General features: G+C 44.2%; 1 protein-coding gene across 1 annotated transcript; it reads left to right on the forward strand.

The window, feature by feature from the left end:
- Positions 1-1,982: 1,982 nt before the first annotated feature.
- On the forward strand, positions 1,983-4,278 carry SIVA1 (SIVA1 apoptosis inducing factor). The gene is made up of 4 exons (XM_065839588.2): positions 1,983-2,118; positions 2,284-2,490; positions 3,401-3,557; positions 4,047-4,278. Exons 1-4 carry the CDS (start codon positions 2,001-2,003, stop codon positions 4,102-4,104), a joined length of 540 nt encoding a protein of 179 aa, XP_065695660.1. The 5' UTR covers positions 1,983-2,000; the 3' UTR covers positions 4,105-4,278.
- Positions 4,279-18,078: the final 13,800 nt, after the last annotated feature.

The raw sequence follows: 18,078 nt of genomic DNA on the forward strand, positions 1-18,078 counted from the left end.
GATTACGTTCTGATCCACCCATATTACCCAGAGAGCTTCAGGGACACTATAGGGTACATCTAATGAATATTTATGAGGGAGTTTCCTCAGAGAGAGAGAAAAGACCATGATTTTTCAAGGTGCCATGGAAAAATTGCCTGCTGAACATCTTTAAGCATGCATTTTCGAGTACATGCAGAAAAAGCCAAAGAAGAAATCTTCACAGCTGAAGAATGTGTGGCAGGAGTCAGACCTTCCAGCTCGGAAGGGATTTTTGTGAATTACTGTGCATTACAACCATAGCTTCCACTCCACAGAGCACAATACCAGACTGACAGCTCTACCAAAAATAAATAATCACATTAACTTGTATTAAATCAGTGTGGCTGTACCTGCAACCTAATAGTTCAGCAGACAGTGGTAGCATGTTCTTGGTGTTCATGGATGGAAAAATCACTCCTATACCTGGCTGTGATTTTGTCCAGAATGTTAGCACGCATACAGGTGAAGGTTTGAATTCAGAAATCCCTCTGGACAACACACAACGATCGTGACTGATCAGGTTCTTCAAATGACACCAAACATTGTGTCAGGAACACCAAGGAGAGTTTTAAAGGTCTTGTTTGCCCTGAGGAAAACAATGTATTTTGAAAATATATGTAGTAACCAGACTGACTGCTACTTGGGATTGAACGTGACGCTTTTAATCCATGGACTGGTGCCTAGGCTGCTGTAGAGAGCTCACCTGTAAGCAGAAAGATAATTGTAGCAATTCCCTATCACACAATGACAGCAGAAAGCTCCAGAGCTCTGTGATTTAACTGAAACTCAGGATCTGTCCCTGAAAACCCCCTGAGCGCCACGAAGGGTGAACCTGCTCTTGCAGAGGAGCAGCCCCAGCCAGCTGGAGAATCTCCAGCCTCCTCTCTGGTTTAAGAAGAAAGTGAATTCCTGCACTTGTGCACATTCTCATTGGTTCTAGAGCATTTAGATGGCTAAATCTTTGGCAGGTGGTGTAAGTCACAGCAGGTGAGCCTCAACACAAACGTAACCCACAGGATTTGCAGAAAGGAAGACAAGTCTGAAAATGCTCATGGGGAAAGGGTTTATTGGCAAACCCGAGTTTCAGAGCCTCGTTTTGCTTTATCCAGCAGGGTTCTTTACACCAAGGACAAGGTGCATGGAGGAGGTGACTCCCAGCTGTGGACACGCGTGAGGAGTGACAAGGCTGGCCGGGCACTCCCGACAACCACAGTGGGCAGCACCAGGCCCTCAGGAGGCGGCGAACAGCGAGATTTTCCCACGGGCGAAGCAATCGGTTCCCCAGAATCGGCCCGGAGTGTTCACAGCATCACAGAATGTCAGGGATTGGAAGTGACCTCAAAAGCTCATCCAGTCCAATCCCCCTACCGGAGCAGGAGTACTTAGATGAGGCTACACAGGAATGCATCCAGGCTGGTTTTGAATGTCTCCAGAGAAGGAGACTCCGCAACCTCCCTAGGCAGCCTGTTCCAGTGTTCCGTCACCCTCACTGTGAAGAAGTTTCTTCTCTTATTTAAGTGGAACCTCTTATGTTCCAGTTTGCACCCATTGCCCCTTGTCCTATCATTGGTTGCCACCGAGAAGAGCCTGGCTCCATCCTCCTGACACTCACCCTTTACATATTTATAAGCATGAATGAGGTCACCCCTCAGTCTCCTCCAAGCTGAAGAGACCCAGCTCCCTCAGCCTTTCCTCACACGGGAGATGCTCCACTCCCTTCATCATCTTTGTTGCCCTGCACTGGACTCTGTCCAGCAGTTCCCTGTCCTTCTGGAACTGAGGGGCCCGAAACTGCGCACAATATTCCAGATGTGGTTCAGATGGTGCCCGGCTCCGGAACCCCGCAGGTCGAGAGGGCGGAGCCTGAGGTAACACCGCCCACCCCTCGAGCTGCCCTGCCGCCCCGTCATTGGCCAGACCCTGCGGTGACGTCGAGAAGGGGGCGTGCCCTGGCAGGGCCCGCCCTGGCAGGGCCCGCCATGCCGAAGCGCTCCTGTCCCTTCGGGGAGGTGGCTCCGCTCCAGCGGAAAACACGCGTGGGGTTGCGGGAGCTGAGCCGTGGCGTGCGGGGCGAGGAGTACCGCCGGGAGGTCTTTGGTGAGGCGTGGGGCGGAGCGGGGGAGGCGGAGGCGCCGGAGCCACTGGCGCCACTGGCGCCACTGGCCTGTACCCGCTGATCTCCCCAGCCGCCTCCCCCGGGCATGGCGGGGGGGTTGAGGGGGAGAAGCCGCAGCTAACTCCGCTCTCCTCTCCTGCCGGCAGAGAGAACTCGGCGGCTGCTCTTCAAGGGCGCCCAGGCGTACATGGAGGGCGCCTGGCCCGCCAGCCCCGCGGCCACCTCTCCGCTCAGCCGCTCGCCGGAGCCGGGGAGGGAGGCCCAGGGCGGCGGCGCGGGGCGCGGCTGGAGCGGGCAGCTGCTCATCGGCCCGGACGGGAAGCTGCTGAGGCGGCCCGGCCACACCGACACGGGTGAGTGACACCGACACGGGTGAGTGGCCCCGCCGCGGGCAAGCGGCCGGAGCTGCTCTGCGACCTGCCCGGCACACGGCGCGAGGTGTGTGTGTGTGTGTATGTGTCCCTCCGTTATTCTTGGTTTTTTTAAAGGAAATGTTTGATTTGAGCTTTCTCGAGGGGTTTTAGAAGTTGTTTAGAAACTGTTACATTCTTGAGAATCTCTTAGTGGTCTTGTCATGCAGCAGAAAAAGCATGAACAAAACTATACACAATGGGCCCTGTGCTGTACTGTGTTTAGTTTTGGGCCCCTCACTGCAGGAAAGACATTGAGGTGCTGAAGAGAGTGCAGAGGAGGGTGATGAGGCTGGTGAGGGGTCTGGAGAAAAAGTCTGATGAGGAGCGGCTGAGGGAACTGGGGCTGTTTGTCCTGGAGAAAAGGAGGCTGAGGGGGGCCCTTTCGCTGGCTGCAGCTACCTGAAAGGAGGTTATAACATAGAGGGTGTTGGTCTCTTCTCCCAAGTAGCAAGTGATAGGGCAAGAGGAAATGGCCTCAAGTTGTGCCAAGGAAGGTTTAGATTGGATATTAGAAAAAAAATTCTTCCTGGAAAGGGCTGCCAGGCATTGGAACAGGCTGCCCAGGGAAGTGGTGGAGTCACCATCCCTGGAGGTGTTTACAAGGTGTGTAGACGAGGTTCTTAGAGACATGGTTTAGTGCCAGAGTTAGGTTATGGTTGGGCTTGATGATCTTGAGGGTCTCTTCCAACCCGAATGATTCTGTGATTCTAACTGTGTTCTGCCAAGTGCTGCCACCTGTAGCTGTAATGCTGAGTGGAGATACCACACTCTGCAGTTTTTGGAACTTCCAGGTGCTTTCTGTGTTTTGCTGTAAGGTACACCTCTGCTTAATTGCATCTTTTTCAATCAGTTCCACCCGTGGGAGTTTCCAAAGCCTGTTCATCGTGTGTAAGAACTGCTGATGTCAAGGAAGCATGTACACAGTGCGACCAGTTCATCTGCCAGAACTGCAGCAGGCTCTGCAGCTGCTGTAACACAGTTACCTGTTCTTTGTGCTCCACTATTGAGTAAGTGCCTTTTGGATTTTTAAGCTTATTTTAATTATATATGCCCTGAAAATTTGTTGTAACGTATGAAGACCTAACAAGATATCTAGCTCATCTGTGTAAAGAACTTGAAGTTTCATGTTGTTTTAGCAGCAGTAAAACTGTCTGAACCATGGAAAATAGAATGCCTGTGTGGAGTAGTCTAATCAGTGCAAGTCTAGTTTAACTTCTTATTTAAATGTTCTAAGAGGCAAAAATTCATTATGCTTTCTCACCAGCAATATAGGTTGCTGGCCAATGATGAATGAATGCACTCTCAAGGGTTAAAATTAAGCTTTTGCTGTCATTTTTAGCAGTTCTATGATATAAAGAAATACTGAGAGTGTTGTGTGGGAGTCCAGAGGGTACAGTTGATAATGGTCAAGGATGGCATTCTTTGTTTTTTTCCAGAAACAGCAGACACACTGACTTTGTTTCTTTTGGTTTTCTTTTTTTCTTTCTTTCCCTTAGTTACGGTGATGTGGGGGAGCAAGTTCTCTGCAATGGTTGCTCAATATTTCAAGTCTGAAACTTGATGAAATAGCTTTTATGGCTAAGACGTCTGTAAATTTCATGAAGTATCATCCTTATGGCTGGTTGATTAATCCTTTTAGCATGTGAATTAATTATGGAATTTCTATGTTTTTATCTTTATATTGTGCTTTTTAATATTGTAGCAAAATAAACTTTTATATTTTGAGGATTTCTAGATCATTTTGAGTCAATTTTCTGCTTTGTCTGCGTTGCCTATCTGGGGTGGCCACCTTGTGCTCTTACGTGGTGTTCCTTAAGTAATATAAAATTCAGAATATCCATTCAGCATCTCTCCACTTGTTCATGTCAGGGCATCCTTTGTGGGATCAGAATAGATCCTTGCATGCTTTCAGGTGAGCATAAATCTGTTCTAGACACAACCTTTTGTTTGTGAACTAATTAGGATAATCAGCCAGGCCCAAACGCTTTTTCTAATAGAGAATTTGCCGATTTCTGATTAATTCTTTATAAGCTGTTGCAGGCATCTTATGATTACTGACAGCTGGAATGATTTTCTTATTTCCATCATAGCTGTGACAGAACACTGGTACACCAGGCCTTGAGCAAAAGAGCTGTTCTCAATAGTTTAGTGTCAAAGACTCGTTTTCCTGTACCCTTCCTGGAAGGTCTTTCTCTTGGAAAGCAGCTTATTTGTATAAGTTGATTATCTACACTGTAAACTTCATATTATCTTCAATATCCACTCAAATAGCTTAGGAAGTGGTCTGAAAAATGGCCAGCACCCAAGTGTACATCTCCACTAACCAGCTCATTCCTCTTTTCCATTCATATCACTGCAGAGACTGCTCTGCTTGGTATTGTTTGTGCTGTAGGAGTGAGACTGTCACTAAGTACCACTAGAGAGCCCCTCGAAGTAATTTCCTTTCACTATTTTTGCGATGTTTTTAAAAATTAAAAAAAGACCAGACTTTTCATCTTGTAAAACAAAACTACAGTGACATGATTACTGGAGTGGCAGATTTCAGGCTGCAGAGAAAATGAACAGATTTAAGAGAGAAAACAGTTTTCATTGCACTCAGAGCTAATGCTCTGTTTCGCAAATTATTTGCTCTGAATTCCCAAAGCAAAATCGACAACTCATGCTTCCCAGTCTTCTCAACTCTGATTACTGTGTTTTGCATGGAGTAACTTTATTTACCTCTTCCTCTCCCCTCTAGCCGTTTCTATTTGAAGAAATTAAAAGGCCCTTGCACTGCTACCTCAGTTGAGAGAATTCTCTCTTGTGGAGGCACCTTTATTTGACATGCCGTTGAGAGCATACTGGGTATTTTTTACATTTCAGAATGCTACAACTAACCAAACTGTAAATACTTTAGAAAAGTTGGGGTGACAGCCATTGCTGTGTGGCTTTGGATACATGAGCACAGTGATGTTCTCTCTAACCCCAGTGTAATAACACCTTGTGTAACTATGCAGAGACTTTTCAAAAAGCATTTGTGCCCTTTAGGGTATCCTAGTGGGGTCACTTCATGGTGAGGCCAACCATCTGTGTCCTGGCATAAATGAGAGTCATGAGGTAGACTTTCCTGTTCTGTGTGCTTTGTAGCTGTTTAAAATGAAAATGGAAGAGTTTACACCCCAAACCAAAGTCTGTCAGTCAGGTGAGCTAGCACTAAAAGTACTAGTCAGAGTGTGCAGTAATTGCACAGTGCTGTCCATCTTTTCAAAACTGTGAGAGATGAAGAGGGGATGGTGGATCATCTCTGGTGCCAGCTGCCAGCTATCCTAGGGCAGCAGACAGCAACCCAGCTGTCAGGTGTCACAGGGCAGATAAAATGTTGCTCCTGTAGTAATGGTCATAAAACACAAAGATGAGTTTTATGAAAGAGAGGAATCTGTAGGTTACTGCATCTAAATGTTAGTTTTAGGAAAGAATTTTAAAACTTGGCTTTGTTTCATTTGACGCTCTAAGCAGTGAACAAAAATGTTTTTCAGACAAGCATATTTTTCAAACAAACCTTGAAATGTGTATCTGCTTGTTCTCTCCCAAGGGTGGGAGACTGAAAATATACTGTTTCGCTTCTAGGCTCCCAGACATGAGACATGTTTACAAATGATTTGTATTTCAAAGTAGTTGATAGATATGGGGGGTTTTGGCTCATTTAGTCACTGCTGTACTTCATAGGAAGCTGTCCTCGGTAAACAGTGACATATGGATTTCATGGCTTAAAGTTCTTATTTGTTATCCTTTAGCCTGCCCCCTGGAAGATGGTCATTGGGACAGATTCCCAATGACAGTGAAGAGCTGGGAGAAGGAAAAGCAGGAGGACTGGAAGAGAATGGTTAGAGGCTGGGAGGAGTGGAGCGTGAGGAGCACAGAACGGTCTGATCAGCACTTGGATCAGGATGGTGCAGCATACATTTAAGAAATGGGGTTTTTTAGTAGTTACCAGCTCATTGACTTAACTTGGCTTCAGCAGATATGAAAAACTGCTTCTGGTGTGTCCCAAAAGACTCAAATCTCATTACCGAGGAAAGTTCCTGCTTTAGTCCTGCAGTTTTAAATGAGCAATGAGAGGTAGGACTTGGGATTGGTTTTAAGTCTTTATATTACCTACAGAGAAAACCTATGGAAAGAGAAGAATCTTTGGGCGAGAGGTCCAAAGATTTTTCTCTTTGTGTAATTAACTCCTGCTCACAAGGCCTCGTCTATTGCCACTTGTCATAGAGAAGTACCTTGGGTACTCCTAGGACTGCATGGGAGAGCCAGATAAATTGTCTGGCTTATTAACTGAGCAGGAAATTGCTTTTTATAGTGTACTTTGTTGTTATCATGTGTTCTTCCCCTCCTATTCAAATGTCAACAAAGTTTGCCTGGCGTTCAGAGGGAAGGAGATCTGCTGTGGAACCAGCATATTGATGGGTGAAAATATCCTACAGCAATTATTTTAGAGATGGATGAGAAACTTCTTCTGAGGCCTGTGTGGTGGTACTGGTGAAATACATCTCAAAGGACACAGTTTTATGTCTAAAAGGAGGTCAACCAAACTGATCAGGATAAAACAATTTGCTTTAAGCCTAATATGTGAGTAAATACTAGAAATGTATGGTCTTGGAGATACCAGATATTCCTTTAGGGACACTCTAAGGTGGTAAATTACTTTGGTAGTCTCCAGTATTTACAATCTGCATTAGAACAAAACCGCCCGATATTATGAACTTCAGTAAAAAGATCAAACACGCTTGAGTTATGTTGTTCAATAGCATTTATCCATGATGTGCATCCCTCATATTACTGTTCTGTTCTCGGTGGGTAGATCAGACTTTGGTGTTTGCACAGACAACTGTAGTTCTGTGCATGCAGTCTGTAATTCCTGTATGTTTTGCACAGCAGGTCAGAAGCGAGGTGCAGCTGTATTTTATCTCAGGACAGAGCACAAAATCCAAGTTATTTAGGTGTAAGTGAAAGATGTCCTTTTTTTCTTTATAAATATGGATAAGACATTTGTGCTTTGACTCTGCGATATATTTGCTACTATCAGGCATGAGATACTACGAAGTGACAGCAATCTACAGATGGTTTAAATCTTCCAGATCTTTTCTGAAGAGTTGCAACCAAGATGTAGAAACGGAAACAGTATCTTTGTGCCTTGGTTTGTTAGGTCTGATTCTTTTTAAAACGCACAACTAGCCCCTGGATGAATTTGTTAGACAACAGCAAAGGCCAGCACTGTGCAAGCCATGCGTGTTAATACTTCCCTCTTTCACCATGCTGGACTCTACTAGTATTACATTTGCATGATGGTTTTGTGTTTTATCAAGATGTAATTGGATTAAAAAATTGAATCCTAGCAAAACTTAGCTGATATTAAACTCCCACTTAGGCTGTATGTGTACAAACTTAGACATACTGCTCCTTTGTAGTTTTTGGTTAGTTGTAATACTGTTTCATCATGTCAGGTGGTACAACTATTTACTATTTGTGCTGCTGTTAACTTCCATCTAGATTCCAGTAGAATGACTGCCTAGGCGTGAAATCCTCAGTGGCTGGGGAAACTCTAGCTTGTATGGAGTGTGGCAGTATATCTACAGAGTTTATTGTATATATGTTGAGCTTGTCCTCCATCAATGCAGTGATTTACCATCGATTGTCAGACTAAGCTTAGATCCCAAACTATTGCAGAAACGTGTGAGGTTGTCCAAGCAGGGGGAAGAAAACCTCAAACCAACCAACAGAAGCACTTTTCCACGGGCAGAACAAAACTGCTACAGCAAAGCAAAGATTGTGTCACGTAACATTGGGTATTACAGCTTTGCACGCGTGGAATGAGCAATGTTGAGTTTCCTTGTGCTGTTTCTTCCAGTCTCTTTAGGGTTCTTCATTACTAGATCTCGCAGGGGAAGGTAGCAAAGCTTTGAACGTTGTGTTTTGTTTGTATTGAAGCAAATTGGTTAAGTTACTAAAAGTAGCCAAAACGCTTCAAAAGATATTAATGCCTCTTTAAAAAATAGACAGCAACTATTCAGTTCAAAGAGCAGCATTGCTTGTGCATAGAAAATTGGAAGAAAATTATTCTAAATCTTACTTTCTATTTTACATTAATAAAAATGCAATAGAGTGGAAGTGATCAGATACTGTATATTTTATAATATGTAATGATTAGCACAGTTATGTGCATAACTTTTCTATCTTTTGTATAGATTTTTCTAAAGATATTGAAATGCCCTACTTTTTACAGTCGATTGCCTTTTGAACTGCTGCCATTGTAATACAAGTTTTAATGATGTTTGCTGGTGTTGTGTATTCTGGGCTTTCATTATTTTGTTTTTTCCTTTAGGAAAAGACTCAGCTGGAATGAAATGATTATAGCCTACACTTTTATTACGAGAGTTTAGTTCTCATGGTTGTGATTTCCATTAAAACCCAGTGATAGCTGTTGTATTACTTCTGTCCTGCAGTGGTTATTGTTGCTTAAACATTTTGTGGTTGTACGATATACTTTAAACTTTAGGATTTATTTAATTGTATTTTCTTGTATTGTTTTCCTCAAATGTAACAGCTAAAATCAAAATCACCTTCTTATTTGTTCTGTTGTCACTTATGCTGTAAGATGTGGATGTTTTTCCTGTTTGTTGACAAATACTGTTGTAGGTAGCGATGCTGATGTCCACCTGATAACCTGCACAGCGGTGTCAAAATCCACATAGATTCACCAGGTACTGTCTTGATCTATTCTACATACATGTGCTCTTAAACTCACGCTGAAGTTCTGAAAGCGGCTCCTTGTGCAGGTCACTTTAATCTGATAAGAGATTTAAAACACAACCATTCATCCTGCCTCGCCAGCAGCAGCTTCGCGTTAGAGCCACAGGGTGGCATCACTATGTTAGTTTTGTGTCGATTGCTACCCAAGTTCTTGGGTTTTCCTCAAGTCCTCAGAGCTTGGTTTGATGCTGTTAGAATTGAACTGCGGGAGTGTGTGTGTGTGGTGGTTTAAAATATCCTCTTCATAAATCTGGAGGTCCAAACCAAATGTTTCCAAAATAGAATTTTTTTTTTAAATCCGAAATACTTTGCACCATTCATAAAATATAGCCTGAAATTCAAAACGGACTATTTTGCTGTCTGCAAAGACAAAAGCAAAATATAAATAGTATGTGTAAGCATAAATTGATCACATTATTTTTTTCCTTTGAATTTTAAGGTATCAGTATCAAACAGAGGTATTTATATGCCAGGAAATATGCAAGTTATATAATCCTTTTCTTTAAAAGAAACACCCACAACTGAACACTTTATGTCACGTTTCATGTTTTGTTGTATTAAATTAATGTATCACTCCGTAGTTGCTTCTCATAGAGATGTGGGAGAGCACAGTGATTTTTGTGCCAATAGCAAGACTGTAGAGATGGATTTTTGAGCCGTACCCGAGGGTGCGGAGCGAGCAGGCTGCCATCACCAGGAGGCTGCTGCCCATCGCCTGTGAGTGGTGCTGGCAACAGCGGGATGGTCCTGGTGGCTGAGAAAAGGTGAGAGTTGTGCCATTCTTTGAGGAGAACAGTCGGATGAATTATGGGCTGGTCAGTCTGACCTCAGTCCACAGGAAGATTCTAGCGCGAATCCTCACAAAAGTTGTGACCAGTGCTACAGCCCAGCACTTGAAGGGCAAAAACAGAACTGGGAACAATCGACATGGATTTATTAAGGGAAAATTATATCTGAGCAGGCCAACTGCTGTTTCTGATGAGATGAGCAGCACCAGATGAGAAGAAAGAAACAAATGTTATTCACCTTGATATTAGCAAGGCTTTCAGTACACTGTGGGAGCATTGCAGAGGTCTGGTTTGGGCAGGTGAGCCATAAGGTGGGTAGAAGCTTCACTGGACTGTCAGATACAAAGGGCTGTGACATGCAGGGCGAACCCAACCAGCAGCTGGTTACCAGCAGCATTCCCCAGGGGTCTTACTGGAGCTGATGCTTTTGGATGTCTTTGCTAATGTCCTGGACGATGGGACAGAGCAGACCCTTAGCCAGTCCCTGGATGATGCTGGGTGTGGGCAGCGGTCAGTACCTGGTGGGGCCTCCTGTGTTTGCTGAGGCTGAGTGTGAAGTCCTGCCATGGGGACAGTCACACTGTCTGTAGCCCAAACTGGTGCTGACTAGAAAAAACTAAAGGAGGGGAGATTCAGGCTGGACATGAGGAAGAAATTTATGACACTGAGGGTAGTGAAACACTGGTCTAGGTTGCCCAGAGAGGTGGTGGATGTCCCATCCCTGGAGACATCCCAGGCCAGGTTGGACAGGGCTCTGAGCAACCCGAGCTGGGTGAAGATGTCCCTGCTCATGGCAGGGGTTGGACTTGACCTTTGAAGGTCTCTTCCAACCCAAACCATTCTATGATTCTAAAACAGCTTTGCAGGGAAGGACCTGGGTGCTGTGGAGGGTGAGTTGTACGCACATCACAGTGTGTCCTTGCCGTGGTAAAGCTGAACTGCTGGGCTGTGCAAACAAGGGCAGAGGCAGCACAGGTACCCTTGGGTGTGAGTGAGGTCCAGCAGTGTCCTTGTCATGTGCAGAGGCTCTAGTTGTCCTGAAAACCCCACAGTGCAGAGAGACACCACGGACAGACGGGAGTCCTGGCTCCTTCACTTCACAGGCTGGGCACATCTATGCTCTTCTGAGTCTATCAAAAGCACGAGTATTTTTTTTATTGGGATTGCAAAGCTGTATATTCATTTATGGTGACTTGAATACATGTAAGAATTCATAGTACTGTTGAAACTCTTCAGCACTCTCAGACCTGCCACATTCTTCCTCTTTTCTAAGCACTGACCACTGCCAGCTGTCAGAAATCATGACCTGGTACAAGGATATGCAGCCTGAGTATGTCCACTCTTACACCCTGTTTACTCTGCTAGAACTACTGATATGATGAAACTTACTCATACCCTTAAGTGTTTTTAGGGGCTATGCTGTAGAGTGCAACTCTGCAGAATATAGATTCCTGAGCCTAAATAAATAATTCAGCTTTCAACTAAGTAACTTGCGTACAGAAATTAATGTGCTTTTATGTATTTCAATCCCAGCGAGTTTTGTTTTAGGAGCTTACTTCTCCCACGCTTTCTCACACTGAGTAATACCTTGCTAAATGAGCAATCTTCTTGTTCTGATTTCTCTTTCCATGATAGCGAGATTGTTTACTGCCCCAAACTGAATTTAAAATATTTTTAAACCCAGTAAAACCAGGTTTAGAAACTTGGGACTGTAGTAATGTTGGATGAACAGTATAAGGAGTTAAGATATAGTAAAATGTGAGGCTGAAAATGTAGTCAATGAGCAAATTTTCGTGTTCATCTCCCAGAAGTGTTAAGAAAGCCAGCTCAAATACTTCCTTTGCACCTTGTTTCATATTCTGCTGAGTGGTTTAACTGCAGATTGTTCTGAAAGTCCCTCACTTCTCTGAAAATTGGGGAACTTGGTCTCAGTTACGTGCAGTCCAGTGTGTTGCTACTTCCAGAGCTGGTTTAAGATCCTTGTGTATTTACGTCAGATTTTCACATGAACGCAAGAGCTTTCTTGTTCAGCCATAGCATGGAGTAAAGAGGTTCTATAGAAACTGCTTTGTTCATGTGAGTTCACATCAGCACCGTTCAACACAAGCATTTATAAGTCAAAATATCTGTTGTTCCTCGCCTATCCAATACTGGAGTAAGCTGCCTTAGTGAGACCAAGAACTAAAAGTTACTGTAGAACAAGTTGGAGGGACTTTCCCTCTTCATTGCTACAAGTCCCCCACTCTTTGTTTGCTCCATGCACTTACGTATGCCCGTGTATTTGTGTGTAGGATCATTGCTATAACCTTTTTTCTTACACTTTGTTCTGATTCTGTTCCTTCTGCGCTAATGTTACTGATGCAGCAAGAGCTTGTGCACTGCACCTTAACACTCACAAGTTTTCCGTCTGTGGAACCATGGTGCTGTCCTTGCTCTGCAGAGGAGATTGGTGAAGCTCATAATGTTGCCCCTTCATTGCTGCTGGTGCTTGCAATCTACTGCAAAATGACATGATTTGGGGTTCTTTCATCGTCCTTTGTGCCAAGTATTGTCTTTGGTTGTGTTTTACAGTGCAAGTATAGCTTAGTACGCAAGAGTTGTGGCTTTGAGCTGCATCTGAAGTGTCTGCACCTTTAATTTCACAGGTAGTGTCTTCTGCCCAAGTGAAATGAAAACTTTCATAATAATGAGTGCTTCAGAAACACCGTCAGAAGGGAGACTACCCTTTACTGTTCAGCCTGCGTCACTTGGGCATGAAAACTAGTTCAAACCTCAACGCTTGTTCTCTGTATTTTCTCGAGAATTTTGGTTCTTGTGAGGCTTTTAACTTTATTCCTCCACTCAGAATATTTTCTTAGTTTGCTTAACTCGTGCTACCATCTGTTGTTCAGTAACTACTCGGAGCCAAGACGGCTGATGGAGATCCGAGTTCTCTGAGATCAGCACTTGGCACCGTGAGCTTTTTCACAACCCAACAAGCGGTTCCAACAGCTGCATGCATGAATCACTGAAGATACAGTACCCTGCAGCACCCTGTAAGAACGGGTTGTGACGATCTGGTCAGATGCCACACAAGGAAAAGTGCTATGAACTGAGATCCTTGGGAGGTGTGACATAAATTTAAGATCATTATTTGGTATTTATTTTAATGTGATGTGCTCTAAAGCTTCATTGCTGTTCAGAAAGCTTTGGGAATACCTAGATTGCACTTAAGAATTTACCATTAATTACCAAAAAAATTCAGTAGGCTGGGGAGGGTGTGTGCACGTGTTTATTTGTTATGGTAAATGATTCCGACACATTCCCGATGGCATTTTGTATTCCTGAGAGACAGTTTGCCCCAGCAGTAGAACTGCTCTTCACATGCTTTTGAGTCAGTCTATATTTAAACCTGTCTCCAGCAGTATTTTATTTCAGTTGTTTTAGTCTGGTTTGCCCATACTGGCTGTTTATGGAAAGATTTGCTATCATGTCCTGTTCTTCTGCAAACACTACAAAACCTCATTTCATTCAGAGCTTGGCAAGCTGCAAGAGCACTTCTCGAAGGTTTGCAAGAGGATCATGTGGATTCCTTGCTGGTTTGGTAGCTGTTTGCTGGTTGCACTCCCACCAAGGACTGGTGTGCATCAGCCCAGTACACAGCTGGGGCTCTCATCCTGCATGTAATTCGTGTTACGCTCCAGTGTTGTCATTATTTGTTTAATGATAACCATTGCTTTGGCTGGGTATTTAACACAAGGCCATTCCCAAAACAATTTATGGAGTCCATATGTTTGTATTTCATTTAGCTGCCTAAATAAGGGGGGAGGAGGGAGCAATATGGAGGTTATATTGTCTTGATTTTATTCTGAAGCTGCATCTGCAGACTAGCTGGAGCCAAGCAGGGTAACTATAGGATGGGACAGTATCATCCAGGGATAGGGTGTTGAAACTTCTTAGGCAACGTCCACAGAGCTGCCTGGCAGGACCTGCCCCCAGTTCCTCTTAAAATCTGAATCAGTGGGTTCCCGGGGGACAACGAGGGATGGGTGCCAGGGACAGAAAGCCTCGGTGGTTCTGCAGAAGTAGGATGGGGAAAGACATGATAAAGTCTCGTGTCTAAGAGTTTAACCGATTTTCTTAAGTCGGACCACAATCCTTTCACACCACTAGAAAAGTGGATTAAACAGGTCTCAGGATGTACAGGCTACACACTGAGGCAGTGAACTTGAGGATGCCAAAAAAGGTTGGTGATAGTTTCCCTGATTTTTAAGAGTTTTAAAGACTTAAAGAAAATATGTAAATCTCTTCTATCAACAATTTTCAGTCAATGTCTTATCAGGGATTTAACTATTTTTATAGAGACCTCTGGATAGGTTAAACTTCATACCACAATGAAAAGATAAGCTAGTGAAAGGGCAGAGGAATGATCTGGTTTGCCTCCTCTGGGTTTCTTACATTTTAAACCTTGACAACCAGCTGGAGGATGGTGGGGATACCCTGAACAGAAATGGGTACCAGACAGTGAGGGATGACCAGATATATAATTAAATATATATATATATATATTTAAAGCAGCTGACTCCTAACTCTACTAAAGAAACAGGAGGGCGTGATGCAAGGCACTGAGCAGTTATCTCCTCTTTTTACCCCACTGATTTCTAGTTGTGCTTCCACAGCAGAATTAACAGCAGAACTGATATTGACAATATCACTAGGAAGTCGCTTTAAAACTCAATGGTTTCTTTGGTTAGGCCAGTATTTCATGCCAAAATACATCAGTAAAGAATCTTCAGGAAACCAAAGGATGTAGGTATACATAGACAAAGTGGTCTTACAGGTTTGGGTCAGATGACAAAATGCAACTTGGCTTTGCTACATTAAGGAACTGTAGTATCCAAAATGAGATTGAATTCACAGAATCACAGAATGTTAGGGATTGGAAGGGACTTTGAAAGATCATCCAGTCCAATCCCCCTGCTGGAGCAGGAACACCTAGATCAGGTTACATAGGAAGGAGTCCAGGCAGGTTTTGAATGTCTCCAGAGGAGACTCCACAACCTCCCTGGGCAGCCTGTTCCAGTGTCTGTTACCCTTACTGGGAAGAAGTTTTTTCTCAAATTTAAGTAGAACCTCTTGTGTTCCAGTTTGTACCCATTACCCCTTGTCCTATCATTGGTTGTCACCAAGAAGAGCCTGGCTCCATCCTCATGACACTCACCCTTTATAAATCTGTAAACATTAATGAGGTCACCCCTCAGCATCTTCTTCTCCAAGCTAAAGAGACCCAGCTCCCTCAGCCTTTCCTCATAAGGGAGATGCTCCACTCCCATTGACAGAGCACAACTTATATGTCCATCCTTCAATTCAGATTCTTGGTTGTCTTCAGTATTTTCTCTCTCCTAGGAAAGTCACTGCACCCAGACCAGCAGCAGGCACAGCCCTGACCCAGGGAGGTCATGGCCAGGACTTTGTCCCAGTCTCTGTGCCACAGCAGATGGAGGTGATGGGAGGAGGAAGGACTATGCTACAGACCACCTACCGTACCTCCTTTGGCTCACTAAATCTGCACTTGTCCAAGAGACCAAGGAAAGTGGGTCTTGCAGCTGCCTTTTACCATTTACAGGGGAGCTGAGCTGTACGTTGGGTCTCTGGTCCCCACAGTGACCCTGGGAGCATCCGGTATCAGGACACTGCCCACGAGAAAATAATTATTTAAAATAAGAGATGTTAGTTCATAACACACCCTCTAGAAGGGACTGCAGAAAAAGATCTGAAATAGGTTATGGCATAAAAAAAGAATGAAAGAGTGCTGGGGAATAGGAGGAAATCGATTCTTCTTTGTCTGCTGGGAAGAGAGGGGAAGGAGGAAGTTGTCATAAGGAAAAAGTCAACAGGTAAAATAGAACTAGAGTTGAGACAAAACTGACTAAAAAAAGCAAGAGGGGACAGCAGAAAGCAGCCTGGTCTCTACAGGTACCACGCAGCAATCTGCATCCAGCCTCTGTGCAGCCGGGAAGCGAAAGCCCAGCTCCGTGTGCCAGCTTTTCCTGCTCCCGGGAGAGGAGAGCGCTCGGCAGGAGCAGGACAGATGGCATTGCCGTCACCGCTGCTCCTCGGGGGGGTTGCAGATGGGAGTTGGAAGCCTCTTTGTGCTGCTCCAACCTCCCTCTCCAGCAGCCCTGGGGCCGCCACCAGCCTGCCCACCCCATCACCTGCCACTCAGACATGTGCACACACGCACCCCAGCACTGCGAAAATTCCAGCTGGACCTGTTAAAAAAATAGGTGCATTTATAACCAGGGTTTCCTCCATGTCTGAAAAGTACTTTTCCTTCCTTGTAATATATGCTGGTGTTTTTTCATTATGAAGCAGTTGCTAAAAAAAGTGGGCCACCAGCAGTGACCTGAGATGAAAGTTGACACGACTGTTTTGCACAGCAGAACCCGGACACCGCTGCCTCACTCACACTCCGACCGCGTCCATCTCAGTGCTTTCCTGCAGTGTCCTGCAGTCCTGTCCCACCTCTGGCAAAGCACAGATGGGACACGCAGTCACCTTTGGTCTGCACTTCCTTAACAGCTGAGTATGGAGCACAGGAAGTAAATCTTTGGATAGGTAACGTAATTTCAAGTAAAGTGAGATACTAAGTTTAATCCCTTTATCTTAGTTACACATTTATGACAACCTCACCTGTGTAAGTAAGTACATTTTGTTCTGCTTTCTTATACCTCCCTTCCTGTGCAACTTTCCCGTCTGCAGTTGCACCAGGTGAACTTGCTCTTTCCACTTTGTTGTCATGCAGTTTCATGTTATACTCGTTCCTGGACGATCTGCAGATATTCCTGTTTCCCTGTTTAGTTTAATTTCCCCCAATAATATCAGAAAAAGGAAGAATTGCAGCAGCTCCACCTATCATATGGAAAGCTTACTATATGCTACAACCATCTTCAGAATAGTATCACGCTACTTTTCATTATTAAAGTTCACTAAAGAGCTTATGGAGGAGCCAAAGTATCCTGCTGGAGTGGGAATTCTAACGCAAAGCAGACATCATCCTCCACTTGAAAGAGTAGATATGACTCGGGGTTTTCTCTCCTGGTCATGCCAGGAGGAACCCGAGAGCATCCAGTGTCCCTGTGCCCATCTCAAGCAACACAAGTGCTGGTGTTCAGCTTTAGAAGACAGTGACAATATACTAGCATAAAAGTGCTCTTGGCATCCCTGAGAAAATCACTGACAAAACTGTAATGCAATAAAACGTGCACATTCAACAAAGATATATAGTTTGCTTAAAGCAGTTAAGTGTTCTTGGGATGACCAGGGACCAATGCTATTAAACAAGATAAAGGTGGGAGCATCTCAAAGCTGAGCCACATAGATTGTAAGAATGTCGTATACAGGTCTTTAAGCTTAAATACATCCCAAAGACAGAAAAAGCACAGGAAGAACCTCCTTCCCTGAAGCCCATGCTCTCACCTTCAGGACCTAAGCCATTACATGGAATCACAGACCAGCTGAGGTTGGAGGGAGCTTCTGGAGATTGTGTAGCCCAGTGCTCCAAGCATGGGCAGCAAGACTCCCTGGAGGAACACCTGTTCGTTCCAGTCGCTGTCTTTCCATCAGCTGAAGGAATAACAGTATTACTGGTTTTGCTTCTTTTTTTTTTTTTCCAAACAAGTATAATGTTTAAGCAGATATTTTCTGATCATTTTTATCCAGTTTCAATGAATTCCCAGGCACTGTGCTGCAGATCACAGTCACTATTTTTTTCTGTTTGTTCCAATACAGGTTTTCTCTGTCCTACACAACAGTTCTCTGGGCAACAGCATCAGTACTGTAAGAACATAACAGTGCAAGGAAATAGATATGGTAGAGTTTGTAAACACCTAAAGGTAACAACATTTAGGGTAGGCAATGTGTCTGTTTCTGTCAATAATTTTTGCTCATACTCAGTTCTAGAATCTCAGTGGGG

Source organism: Patagioenas fasciata, chromosome 5 (assembly GCF_037038585.1).
Source record: "Patagioenas fasciata isolate bPatFas1 chromosome 5, bPatFas1.hap1, whole genome shotgun sequence".
NCBI lineage: Eukaryota > Metazoa > Chordata > Aves > Columbiformes > Columbidae > Patagioenas > Patagioenas fasciata.

Coding starts and splice junctions, on each gene's coding strand:
- SIVA1 (XM_065839588.2), top strand. CDS start 2,001: ATGCCGAAGCGCTCCTGTCCCTTCGGGGAGGTGGCTCCGCTCCAGCGG. Junction 2,491..3,400: donor GCCCGGCCACACCGACACGG/GTGAGTGACACC, acceptor TTTTTCAATCAG/TTCCACCCGTGGGAGTTTCC. Junction 3,558..4,046: donor TCTTTGTGCTCCACTATTGA/GTAAGTGCCTTT, acceptor TCTTTCCCTTAG/TTACGGTGATGTGGGGGAGC.